The 13,301-nt window shown below is 39.8% G+C and overlaps 2 protein-coding genes across 15 annotated transcripts in view; one reads left to right on the top strand and one right to left on the bottom strand.

Moving 5' to 3' along the window:
* The window catches only part of SP140L (SP140 nuclear body protein like), a 36,047-nt gene extending 22,923 nt beyond the window's left edge, over positions 1-13,124 (bottom strand). For 2 of the 7 annotated variants that reach the window (XM_033229904.1, XM_033229905.1), the window contains exons 1-5: positions 12,888-13,081; positions 11,646-11,814; positions 9,103-9,186; positions 7,261-7,377; positions 6,578-6,631 (exon numbers count right to left, since the gene is read on the bottom strand). In XM_033229904.1, the coding sequence (XP_033085795.1) occupies positions 6,578-6,631; positions 7,261-7,377; positions 9,103-9,186; positions 11,646-11,814; positions 12,888-13,067 (604 nt within the window). In that variant the 5' untranslated portion in view covers positions 13,068-13,081. Of the gene's footprint in view, positions 1-6,577; positions 6,632-7,260; positions 7,378-9,102; positions 9,187-11,645; positions 11,815-12,887 lie in introns of all 7 variants that reach the window. The other 5 variants (XM_033229909.1, XM_033229910.1, XM_033229908.1 and 2 more) reach the window with 5 other exon arrangements.
* Positions 1-13,301, top strand: part of SP100 (SP100 nuclear antigen) — a 191,686-nt gene that overhangs the window by 134,777 nt on the left and 43,608 nt on the right. The gene's annotated exons all lie outside the window — the stretch shown is intronic.

Genomic DNA, 13,301 nt, shown 5'->3' with positions numbered 1-13,301 from the left:
AAAACAAAACTGGAGGCCTTACACTACCTGGTTTTAGGATTTGTAAAACTGTAGTAATCAAGATGGTGTATTGGCATAAAAATAGACATACAGATAAATGGAACAGAAAAAAGTCAAGTAATAGACCTAAGCATATATGGCCAACTGACTTTCAACAAGGATGTCAAAGTAACTAATTCAGTGCAGAAAGGATACTCTTTTCAACAAATTATGCCGGAATGATTGAATATCCATATGCAAAGAAAGAAAAGAAATCAATCTTTAGCTCAAACTATATGCAAAAACTAACCCAAAATGGGTTATAGACCTAAATGTAGGTGCTAACATCATGAAACTTGAAGAAAACATAGGTTCTTGAGTTAGGAAAAGATTCCTTAAATAGGACTTCAAAATCACAGATTATAAAGGAAAAAATGGTAAATGTAAACTTTATAAAAAATTTAAAGTTTTACTAACACTATCAAGTATTGGTGAGTATGTGGAGCAACGAGAAGTTTCACGCATTACTGGTGGGAATGCAAGAGGGCATCATCATTTTGAAAAACATTTTGGCAGAGTCTTAAAATACTGAACATATATGTATGTCCATATGACCCAAGAGCACCACTCCTGGGCATTCACCCCACAAAATAAAATATGCCCAACTCAAAGATTTGTGTTCAGATGTTCCTATCAGCTTTATTTGTAATAGCTGAAACAGGAAATACCTCAATGGCTATCAACAGGTGAATAAACCATCTGCAATGTATTCACATAAAGAAACACTTCTCAGCGATGAAAAATAGAGTAACTATGAACACACAGAATAACACGGATGTATCTCAAAAGCATCATGTTAAGTAAAAGGGGCTAAACATAAGTAAATTCAATACTGTATGAATTCATTTATATGAAACTCCAGAAAAGACAAAACTAGAGTGATGTAAACAGATCAGCACTTAAAAAAAACAACCTGGGTCGAGGGGTTGTACATGCCTGTATTCCCACTTACTTTGGAATCTGAGGCATGAGGATCACTTGAGCCCAGGAGTTTGAGGCCATTCTGGACAACGTAGTGAGGACTCATTTCTTAAAAAACAAACGAACAGAAAACAGATAACTGTTGTCAAGAATCAGAGAGAGGTGAGAAGAACACAAGTGGCCTTTTACATGTCATGATTGTGGAGGTATTTATATCACTGCACATTTGTTAAAACAAATTCAGTTATACCTTAAGGTGATGAATTTGTTTTATATATAGCTCCATAAAGCAGATAAGAAAAATGAAAATGTGGCACATTTACGTAAAGAAAATCCTATTGTTGGTGCCCTTATCAAAGATTACTTGAACATACATTCATGAGTTTATTTCTGGGTTCCCTATTCTATTCCATTGGTTTATGTGTGTTTTTATGCCAGTACTGTTTTGATTACTTTTGCTTTGTCATGTAGTTTAAAATACAGTGTGATGCCTCCAGCTTTGCTCCTTTTTTTCAAGATTACTTTCACTATTTGGGTCTTTTATGGTTCTATACAAATTTTAGGATTCCTTTTTCCTATTTCTGTGAAAAATGTCATTGAAATTTTGATAAGAGATATCATTGACTATCCAGATCACTTTGGGTAGTATGGACGTTTTAACAATATTCTTCCAGTTTATGAACATGAGATGTCTTTCCATTTATTTGTATCTTTTTCAGTTTCTTTCATCAGTGTCATAGTTGTCAGTGTGCAAATATTTCACCTCTGGTTAAATTTGTTCCTATTTTATTCTTTTTGTTGCTATTGTAAATAGGATTGTTTTCTTAATTTCTTTTTTGGATAGTTCATTGTTAGTGCGTAGAAACACAACTGATCTTTAAATCTTGCAACTGTACTAAATTCATTTATTCGTTCCAACAGTTTTTTGGTGGAGTCTATAGGGTTTTCTACATAGAAGATAATGTCACCTGGAAACAGAGACAATTTAACTTCTTTCCAATTTGGACTTTTTTTTCTTGCCTAATTGCTCTGACTAGGACTTCCAGCAGTATGATAAATACAAATGTCAAGAAGGGGTACTTAATTTTGACAAGGATGCCAAGAATAAATAATGGAGAAAAGATAGCCTCTTCAATAAATGGTGCTAAGAACACTGAATATCCACAAGCAAAAGAATGAAATTAGATATTTGGCTTACATCATATACAACAATTAACTCCAAATAGATTAAAGGCTTAAATGTCACACATGAAACCATAAAATTCAAAGAAGAAAACAGGGAAAAAGCTCCTCGATATTGGTCTGGGCAATTATTTTTTAGATAAGACACCAGAAACACAGGAAACAAAAGCAAAAATAAGCAAGTAGAACTACATCAAACTAAAAAACTTTTGTACAGCAAAGGAAATAATTTTAAAAATGAAAAGGCATCCTATGGAATAGGAGAAAATATTTGCAAACCATGTGTTTGATAAGGGTTGCTGTCCAGAATATATCAGGAACTCACATAACTCAATAGCAAAAACAAAACAAAACCATGTCATAACCTGATTTAAAAATGGGGAAAGGATATGAATAAACATTTTCCCAAAAAAGACATAAATAGCCAATGGGTTATAAAAAAGCACTCAATATCACTAACCATCCATGAGAGAAATGTGACTCAAAACCATAATGAAACATCACCTCACACCTATTAGGATAGCTATTAACAAAACAGCAAGAGATAACAAGTATTGGTGAGGGTGTGGGGAAAAGGAACCCTTGTATGCTGTAAGTGGGAATGTAAATTGGTATAGCCATTATGGAAAAGAGTATGGAGGTTCCTCAAAAAATTAAAACTAGAAAAACATACCATTCAGAAATCTCACTTTGGGGTATGTATCCAAAGGAAATGAAACCAGTATCTCAAAGAGATATCTGCACTCCCATGTTCATTGCAGCATAATTCACAGTAGTTAAGATATGGAAACCACCTAAGTCTCCATCAACAGATGAATGGATAAAGAAATGTGATAAGGAAAACATATATAAAATCGTATTTCGAATCATGAAGAAAAAGGTATTGGGGTTATATCTCTTAATCACCATCTCACATCATACACCAATAAATGAATTCCATGTGTGTTATAGATTTAAACATTAAAAAGTATTTCAAATATTCTATAAGCAAGTAAAAATGTTCTCAAATTATGAGGAGGATAATTGATTTGTAAATTGTTCACAAAACCTGGAAACCATAAATGAAAAGACTGAAAGATATGATCAGATAAAAATTTCAAACGTCTTTGGGATAAAACATATAGGTATATCTTAGAAATATTGCACATTTGGTTTCAGAACACTGCAATGAAGTGAATATTGCAACAGAGCAAGACACTCAATTTTTTGGTTTCCCAGTGCATATGAAAATCATGTTTATACTTTACTGTAGTCTATTAAGTATGCAATAGCATTATGTCTTAAAAAATCAATGGACAAACCTTAATTAAAAATACTTTGTAGCTCAAAAAAGGCTCACAATCATTTGAGCCTTCAGCGAGTCATAATTTCTTTGCTTGTAAAGGGTCTTGCCTGGGTGTTGATGGCTGCTGACTGATCAGGGTGGTGGTTGATAAAAGTTGAGGTGGATGTGACAATTTCTGAAAATAAGACAGTAATGAAGTTTGCTATGTTGATGGACTTCATCAAAGATTTCTCTGTAACATGTAAAGTTATTGATGCATTTTAGCACAGTAGATTCTCTCAAAACCTGTTGCTGCTTTATCAACTAATATATTCTAAATCCTTTGTTGTCATTTCAACAATGTTCACAGCATCTTTCCTAGGAGCAGATTCCATCTCAAGAAACCACTTTCTTCACTCATCCATAATAAGCAACTCCTTATCCACTCAGTTTTTTTTTTTCTTTTCTTTTTTTTTTTTTTTGAGATGGAGTCTTGCCCAGGCTGGAGTGCAGTGCCACGATCTCGGCTCACTGCAACCTCCGCCTCCCGGGTTCACACCATTCTCCTGCCTCAGCCTCCCGAGTAACTGGGACTACAGGCGCCCGCCACCACGCCTGGCTAATTTTTTGTATTTTTCGTAGAGACAGGGTTTCACCATGTTAGCCAGGATGGTCTCGATCTCCTGACCTCATGATCTGCCCGCCTCGGCCTCCCAAGTGCTGGGATTACAGGCTTGAGCCACCGTGCCCAGACTATCCACTCAGTTTTATGATGAGACCGCAACGATTCAGTCACATCATCCGACTCCACTTCTTTTTTTTTTTGAGATGGAGTCTCACTCTATCGCCAGGCTGGAGTGCAGTGGTGCAATCTCTGCTCAGTGTAACCTCCGCCTCCCGGATTCAAGCAATTTTCCTGCCTCAGCCTCCCGACTAGCTGGGACTACAAGCACAAGCCACCACGCCCAGCTAATTTTTGTATTTTTAGTAGAGACAGGGTTTCACCATGTTGGCTAGGTTGGTCTTGAACTCCTGACTTCAGGTGATCTGCCCGCTTTGGCCTCCCAAAGTGCTGGGATTACAGGTGTGAGCCACTGCAGCCTCCACTTCTAATTCTAGTTTTCTTGATATTTCCATCACATCTACAGTGACTTCCTCCACTGAAGTCTTAAACCATCAAAGTCATCAATAAGGGTTGTACTCAACTTCTTCCAAATCCCTGCTAATGTTGATGTTTTGACGTCCTCTCATGAATCATGAATGTTCTTAATCACATGTGAAACGGTGAATCTTTTCCAGAAGGTTTCCAATCGACTTTGCCCAGATTCATCAGAGGAATCACTATGTATAGAGACAGCTATAGCATTACAACATGTATTTCTTAAATATTAAGACTTGCTAGTTGAAATTACTCTTTGATTCATGGACTTGCAGAATGGATGTTGTGTTAGCAGGCATGGAAATAACATTAATCACCTTGTACATCTCCATCAGAGCTCCTGGATGGCTACGTGCACTGTCAATGAACAGTGATATTTTGAAAGGAATCTTTTTTTCTGAGGAGTATGTCTCAACAGTGGGTTTAAAATATTCAGTAAACCATGCTGTAAACTGATGTGCTGTCATCTGGGCTTTATTCCAATTATACAGCACAGGCAGAGTAAACTTAGAATAATTCTTAAGGGCCCTAGGATTTTCAGAATGGTGAATGAGCATTGGCTTCAAGTGAAAGTCACCTGCTCCATTAGCCTCTAACAAGAGACTCAGCCTGTCCCGTGGAGCTTTGAAGCCAGGCATTGACTTCTCCTCTGTAGCTATGACAGTTCTAGATAGAATCTTCTTTCAATGGAAGGCTGTTTAGTCTACACTGTAAATCTGTGGTTTAGTGTAGCCAGCTCCAACAATGACCTTAGCTAGAGCTTCTGGACAATCTGCTGAAGCTTCTACATCAGCATTTGCTGCTTCGCCTTGCCCTTTAATGTTATGAGACAGCTTCTCTCCTTCAACCTCAGGAACCAACCTCTGTTACCTTCAAACTTTTCTTATGAAGCTTCCTATATCTCACAACCTTCAGAGAAGTGAAGAGAGTTAAGACCTTACTCTGGATTAGGCTTTGGCTTAAGGGAATCTGATTTGATCTTCTATCCAGACCACTCAAACTTTCTCCACATTAACAATAAGACTGCTCTGCTTTGTCATTCAAGTGTTCACTGGAGTTGCACTTTTAATTTCCTTCAAGAACTTTTCCTTTGCATTCATAACTTGGCCAATTATTTGCTGCAAGAGGCCTAAGTTTCAGTCTATCTCAACTTTTGACATAGCTTCCTCACTAAGCTTCGTCATTTCTAGATTTTTATTTAAAGTGAGTACACATGACTCTTCCTTTAACGTGAGCACTTAGAGGCCATTGTAGGGTTATTAATTGACTTAACTTCCATTTTTTTCATCTAGGATTTTCCAATCACACTATTTAAAATTCTTCCAACCTCCTTCCACTGCCCAATCTCAAAGACATCCCAACACCTTCAGGAATATGTGATAGCCACACCCCATGGCCAAGTACCAAAATCTGTATTACTCTTAATTGCTGCCATAACAAATTACCACAAATTTAGTGGTTTAAAACAACATAAATATATTATCTTCCAGTTATGTCAGTGAGAAGTGTGACACGGTCTTACTGCCTAAAGTCAAGGTGTCAGTAGGCCTTCATTCCTTTCTGGGGGCTGGAAAGGACAATCTATTCCCTTGTTTTTTTCAGCTTCTAGAGGTCACTCACATTCCTTGGTTCCCTCTTCCATCTTCAAAGCCTGCAACATTACATATTTCTGACGATTCTTCCATAGTCACATTTTCCTTTCTCCATAGCCAGGAAAAGTTCTCCACTCTTTAAAGCCTACAAGATTAGTTTGGACCCACCCACATAACCCAGGATAATCTCCCCACTTCAAGGCCCCTAGCTTAATTGTATCTGTAAAGTCCCATTTGCCATGTAAGATAGCAGATGACAGTCCAGGGATTAGGAGGTGGACATTTTTTGGGGAGGCCACCATTGTGTCTACCACAGTATTGCAAATAATAACAGAAATAGTAACAATGACAATAAGAAAACTCTGGCATTAAAAACGTATTTGTAACACCGAAAGCAAGTAAATTCTTGTTTATTCTTACTTCTTTTCCTCTTGGGTTTTCCCAAAGTAGAGTTGTTTCCAATATCCACAGTATCTAGAAAATAACAAGTGGTGGTGAGGAAACAGAAATTAATAAATAAAAGTTACAGATTTTAGAACAATTCATACTATAGAAGGCTGGAGTTTATAAAGATGTTTGGATAGTCATTCCTCTCTTTCTTCTAGAGGAACCAAAAACCCACTAAACTGAGAACTATGAGTCTAGGATGGGCCCTGGGTCTTCTATCAAAAGTATAGTTTGGGGTAAGAGTAGATCTACAGTCTTCCCTCCTGACAATTAAGTACCTGGATTAGTTGTCTTTTGGGTGAGGCCTTTCTAAGATGTAGCAAAATGACACTATTATCTACCAGCAGAAGTTCACTGGGTTGTCTTGGGTTCCACGGAATATTGAGTGTCACTTAACATATTAATGTAATAAACAGGATAACTGCCACTTTAAAGAGCACTGTTTTATGACATCACCCATATGTAATCAACAGAGCCCATCCTGATAAATAAAACTTCATAACGATCTCTTGCCTCCCTGCAGTTTCCCAAAAGCTTGGGTGAAGCAAATGCAGAGAACAGGATTCTGGGCGGACTGGAGCACCTGCCTCCACTCTTCCCAGGGTCTGTGGGGCCCCCTGAGCCATCCCCATCCCACAGCCCTCAGGCAGCCTTACCCATTTTGCCACATGCTTGATCATTTTCCATCTTTGCTTCTGGGCTTTCTGGCACTTCTTCGGAGAAACCCGTGACATAGGAGCACTTCTCATTTTCACATGCTGGTTGCTCTGCTCCTGGGCCAAAATTGTGATTTATGAACTTTTAATTTGCCCCAATAACACTCTTTTCTGCACCCTGGTTGCTACCCGCTTCTCTACTTTTTCCTCTGAAATCTTCTTTCACTGCTCCTCCCTATATTTGACTCTTCCTTCAAGTGTCCCTTTTTACCCTCTTCTGTCTTTTTTTTCATTATCAGAACTCTGTTTCTGTTTTTATTATTATTATTTTTGAGACGGAGTCTCGCTCTGTCGCCCAGGCTGGAGTGCAGTGGCCGGATCTCAGTTCACTGCAAGCTCCGCCTCCCAGGTTCACGCCATTCTCCTGCCTCAGCCTCCCGGGTAGCTGGGACTACAGGCGCCCGCCACTCCGCCCGGCTAATTTTTTGTATTTTTAGTAGAGATGGGGTTTCACTGTGTTAGCCAGGATGGTCTCGATCTCCTGACCTTGTGACCCGCCCGTCTTGGCCTCCCAAAGTGCTGGGATTACAGGCTTGAGCCACCGTGCCTGGCCTGTTTTTATTATTTTTAAGTTATAATTACTTGGTACATCACATCATAGCAAGCTAGAAGCAAGCTCTTCTGATTCTCCTTCTTTGGTCATTTGGTAATCTTCTAGTTCACCAGAAACTAATGAGAAACAAGAGAGTTATTTTATTTTTATTATTGTATTTTATTATCTTTCAGTTATGTCAGTGAGAAGTGTGACAAGGGGCTCACTGCCTAAAGCCATTATGTTACTAGGCCTTTATTCCTTTCTGGGGTGTGGAGAGGACAATCGATTTCCTTGTCTTTTCAGCTTCTAGAGGTCACACACATTCCTTGGGTGACCTCTAGACAGTGACCAGAGTTCCCAGTGCTGTGATGCTGCACACTAATATTCTGAGCTAAGATGAAGTGCTCTCTGGAAAAAAATATGCCTGCTCCTATAATCATGCCTGACACATAACAGAGTCATGCTCTCCCCATGTTTTGCACCTCCTTCTCCTTTTCTCTACTTTTATTTTTCTACCTGTAGTCCTGAGTAAAATAGAAAAATATTAAAAAGCTCTTATCATTCCAGAAACTACTAATGTTCTTTGAAAACAGAAGTGACGGAGGCTGCAGTGAGTGAGCCAAGATGGTGCCACTGCACTCCAGTCTGGGTGATAGAGAGAGACTCAGCCGCACTTCCTGTTGTGCATAACAACCCCATTTCAACCAAGCCTGAGTTGATGTTAATGAGGTGACCTTTGGAAATCCCTTTAGGATGGGGTTCACAGTTCTGCAGGGAATTGGAGATGGTTGGTGTGGGGAGATTTTCCATGTTTGGCATCAAAAGTGTTGAGAATGTAAGAGTACAGATAAAACAGGAGCTTTTCTTCCCCCAAGGGTCTCCTCTTTGATGTTGACCATGGGCCATGAGCTGTGGTTCTCAACACTTCACAGCTTCATACTGACCTCCTACAGGGACATTTCTAAATCACAGTTACTTCTAGGTAGCTGGCATCTGTAAATCTGGCCTAGTGACACACTTGGCTCTGATTCCTTCATGGTTGTTGAGCCAACTATGTCTTGTTTTGGCCACTTCTCCAGGACCCGACATCTGGGTAGGAGCTCATACAACTCCCTCCTTGACTTCTCCATGGTTCTTCCTCATGTCTTCCCTGATTCACAATTTCCCCTCAGAACCTTGGGCCCTCACCTCCCTTGTCTCCTTTTCCTCTTAGCAATGAGAAACAGTTTTTATTCTGTCATTTTTACCTTGTTCAAGACTTAGTTGGATGTCAGGCCTCTCTTCCCTTTCTTTTCGATCACTTTCTTGGAGAAACAATTTGTCTTGGATTGCTGAAGAGTGGGAGAGAGAAGAAAGCAATTGAAGATCTGTGAGAACCAGGGACAATATCTGGAAATTGGCTTTTAGGAATTTCCAGCATTCGGGTGACTCAGAAGTCAGAGGGTTACACATGACTAAACTCCCCTCATCTTCTGGGACAGAGAAGAGACGACCTCAAAAATGAGCTTTTATGTGTCCTACACAGAAAAGGGATACTCACAATTTAACGATAAAGAAGTAATGGAAACACAGTGAGTTGTGTTACCCGCAAAATTGTCAGTTGGCAGGGTAGGCATATATCAAGTGTAAGGAAGAAACAGAGGGATTCCCTGGAAGGATGGTCTCAGGTCCTAGAGAGATTCCGTCATAAAAGAGAAAACCAGCCAGGTGAAGTGGCTCACACTTGTAATCATAGAACTGTGGGATGGTGATGCAGGAGCATTGCCTAAGCCTAGGATTTTGAGACCAGCCTAGACCACACAGCAAGACCTTGTGTCAGAAAAAAAAAAAAAAACTAGCAAAATCAGCCTGATGTGGTTGTGTGCACCTGTGGTCCCAGCTACTAACAAGGCTGAAGCGGGAGAACTACTTGAGTCCAGGAAGTCAAGGTTGTAGTGAGCAGAGACTGCTCACTAGCCTGCCATCTAACCTGGGCAGAGTGAGACCCTATCTCCAAAAACATACATAAATAAAAAATAAAAGAGAAAACGCCAACAGCTTTAAAGATGAGGCTAGAAAACAGGAGAACGTTGGCTTAATTGGGTCAGGGAGGATGAACAGTTCCCAAATAAACAAAACAGGGGACACAGGGGCAGCTTGTGTGGACTTCAGGGTCCGAGAGTCAGCAGCATCTCCCTGAGGGTGGGTGGACTGCTGTGCTGGGTGGGGCAGTGGGCAGTGCTGCCCCAGGAAGGGGACAGTGGGCCTCAGTGCAGGTCACCCAAGCATAAGGAGTGCCAGAAACTAACACATGAGTTGTGGACACTGGGGTTAGGAAGGGAATCCCTGCAGTCCATGGAGAGGAACAGAGCCTCTGTGAATGTAGGCAGTAAATGTAACACTATTCCCTTCATCCCCACAGCCTGGGCCATCCTGCTTACAAACATAACATTGACTTGAAATTTGTGCCCAGATATGTGATTTCCTTTTATTCACTTTTTGACTTGAATGACTTGTTACAACAATTATTTTAATCTAGATAATGTTAGTATTAACACAAATCAATAAGCCATACCATAGATAACTGCCTAAACTTTTTTTTCTTGTTTATAAATTTGTAGTATTTCTTTATTGCCTAGTAAATAAACTTCAAATTCCTTAGCTTTGGATTCCAGACCATTTATTATCTTCCTCCAAATGATCTCTCTTAGGTCAGCTCCTATACTGCTTCTCACTCTCGGATTTAGTCAGATCCAGTTTGTCCTGTTTTGCAGACATGCTTTCACACTTTTATTCCAGTCCCCACAGCATCCACCCTCTTCAGGGCATGTGCTCATTTTTCTTGTGATGTCTCTATCTCTCATTTGGAGAAGTGGGTTGAGATTAAACTGTGAGGGGAATAAAATTTTGCCAGGCAAGTAAAACAAAATAGAGGGCATCTTTACTGTGTACCATTATAATAGTATAAATTATGCCTTCTCAGGAAAAAAGTCAAAAATCAAAACTTTAGTTTGATACAGCACCAAAAATAGTCCCTGTCAGAGCAATCAGTTTTGTGATTATTTGATTAACGTTTCTTTTAACCTTTGTGGGTAAAGGGTTAACAAAACTATTTATCCTTCAGTAAAGTCAAACTTGCCCCGGGGCTAATTTTCTTGCTCATCATTCTAGAAACCTAACAAAGGTAGCCTTTTCCTGGTTTTACTTGGCAAACCCTGGGCTTAGAAATGACCCATGACTGGTTGCCTGAAACTATACATGAACTATAAATACCTGTAGGGAAGGAATAAGTGTGGTCTTCCTTCAATGGATAACTCTTACAACTCAGATTGTCCCTGTGGCACCCTGAAAGCTATGACTATGGAGTTGTTACAAGAGATATTGACTCCCACAGACATGTGGTGCTATGCCAAAGTGGATCCTGCACCCACAGCTAAGCTGTCACTCAAGGCAGGTAGTAGTCAATTTAGTGGCCTGCTATGTAGGCCACTGCAAGGACTCCCACTAAAGAGAACAAACCACTGATGCTGCCCCGTTGGGGTTCTGTGTTTCTTATCTTCTAAGTCAATCTGATGCTGGCGTGGCTCTGGTTGTCCTGTGAGTCTAAGTGGCCAGTGAAACAGACCTCCAGGTGTCTGTTTTACAATAACCATATACCACGGGCTTCAAGACGATGCATGACACGTCTATTTTGTTAACCACTCTATCCCCACTGCCCAACACAATGTGTCACATATGGTGGGAGCTCAGTATATGCTTATTGAAAAAAATTGGCCCTGGAACTCAAAAGGTAGATAATAAACTTAATTACCATTGTTGAAGCTTTTATGAATGTGAATTAAATCGGGGTATTCCTGCATGTTGACCTCGCTGAACAGTGCTTCCAGAACTGGCAGGTTAAATGTCTTCTCCAGTTCACTGAGAACATTGTACACCACTCTTTGTACAGGGACCAGGTTTCTGCAAGAATCTTGAGAATCCTTTAAAAATATTGAATGGAGAAAATACAAATACAGACTTTCAAGTTACAGAAGAGCCATAAAAAGAAATTTTATGTTTACTGAATTTCAATTTCTCTTCACAGGTATCTTCGCGTGTAAAGTTTCATAATTCTTACATGTTTGTATAGCCAGTAATGAAAGAAGTAAATTCCATCTCCTTAAAAATACCCACTGATTGAGCCTGATCGCCTCACCCTTATTTACATTAGATGTAAAAAGGAGCAACTTTGAAGGATAAAAGTGGGCTCAAAGTTCTTTAAGAGCCTGACTGATACGTTTTTGGGATAGATGTAGCAGGCAATCCATGAGTGGCTGTTTGTTGGCTGGACAACCCCTGCTCTTCCCCCAAGACTGATTTGGCCTGAAGGGCTCAAGGAAACCAGGCGACCATTCTCCCCTTGCTGCGAACTTGGCCACAGAGGAAGCACATTCATAGCCGGAGATGACTCGCTGCTCTGTGTCTCCAGCAGGGCCTGTGGGTGGAATTTACCCATAGTCCCAGACTCCAGAAATGCACAAAAAAAGGAAAGACAAAGAAAACACATGTGTTGGAGAAAGAAGAACAAGCATTTACCTCCAAATTTGTCCTCTCTAGACACCAGTTCCCTGTGGGTTTTAATGTTCTCAGATCTAGGTATTTTAAATTGATGTTAACTGGAAGAAAATGCTGTGTCGATTGCTATTTCAAGTAAATCACTTCATTAAAATTATTTTTAAGTTTTAATTTATGTTATAGTTTATGAATTCTACAAAACACTGTACATTTATGGAGAACACCTATTTCTGCTCCAGTTTCTCCAGTACCATTCACTCCAACTCCAGAGGGCACCATGGAACACCATTCCCTCAGATGGAAGCAGGATCGTCTCCGGTGACCTCTGCTTCTCCTTTTCTACTTTACAGGAACACTTACAGAAATACTTGAAAAAGTCCCCCCCTCATAGGAGACCTGTCAGTTAGCAAGTTGTACCCTGAAGTTTTGGTCTAGGATATCAAAGCATAACTTACTTTGGGCTGGCTTACCAGATTGTGACATAATAAACTTTACTCACTTCAAACATTTTATTTGTGATGAGTTCACGGTCACGGAGGCCCTCAAGGAATGGAAATGTCTTTTTTGCATTTGAAATCTCCACCTTATATCTTTTGAAGTGCTTGAATACAGCGTCACAGAGAAGTCTCTCATCTACATCCGGGTCTTCTGTGAACATCCTAGGGGAAAAGGACACCATGTGAAAATGGTCGTCAAGATTCTGAGATGTTTGTGGAGACGGTAAGATTTTACATATAAAGGATAAGCTAGGAAAAACCAACATATATAAAATAGGTGGTCCTCAGTAGAGCCCAGAATAAATGGAATTGAAGCAACAAATAAAGATGTAATAGAAGATATCACGGAGCCTATGCAAGACTAATATAGAGGGTACTGAAAAAGCCCAGTCTAAACTGAACACAGTCATTGGAAA

This window comes from Trachypithecus francoisi, unplaced genomic scaffold, assembly GCF_009764315.1.
Source record: "Trachypithecus francoisi isolate TF-2019V2 unplaced genomic scaffold, Tfra_2.0 Lachesis_group13, whole genome shotgun sequence".
NCBI classification, from domain to species: Eukaryota; Metazoa; Chordata; class Mammalia; order Primates; family Cercopithecidae; genus Trachypithecus; species Trachypithecus francoisi.
Note: the sequence above shows the minus strand (reverse complement) of the source record. Positions and strands in the feature narration are given on the sequence as shown.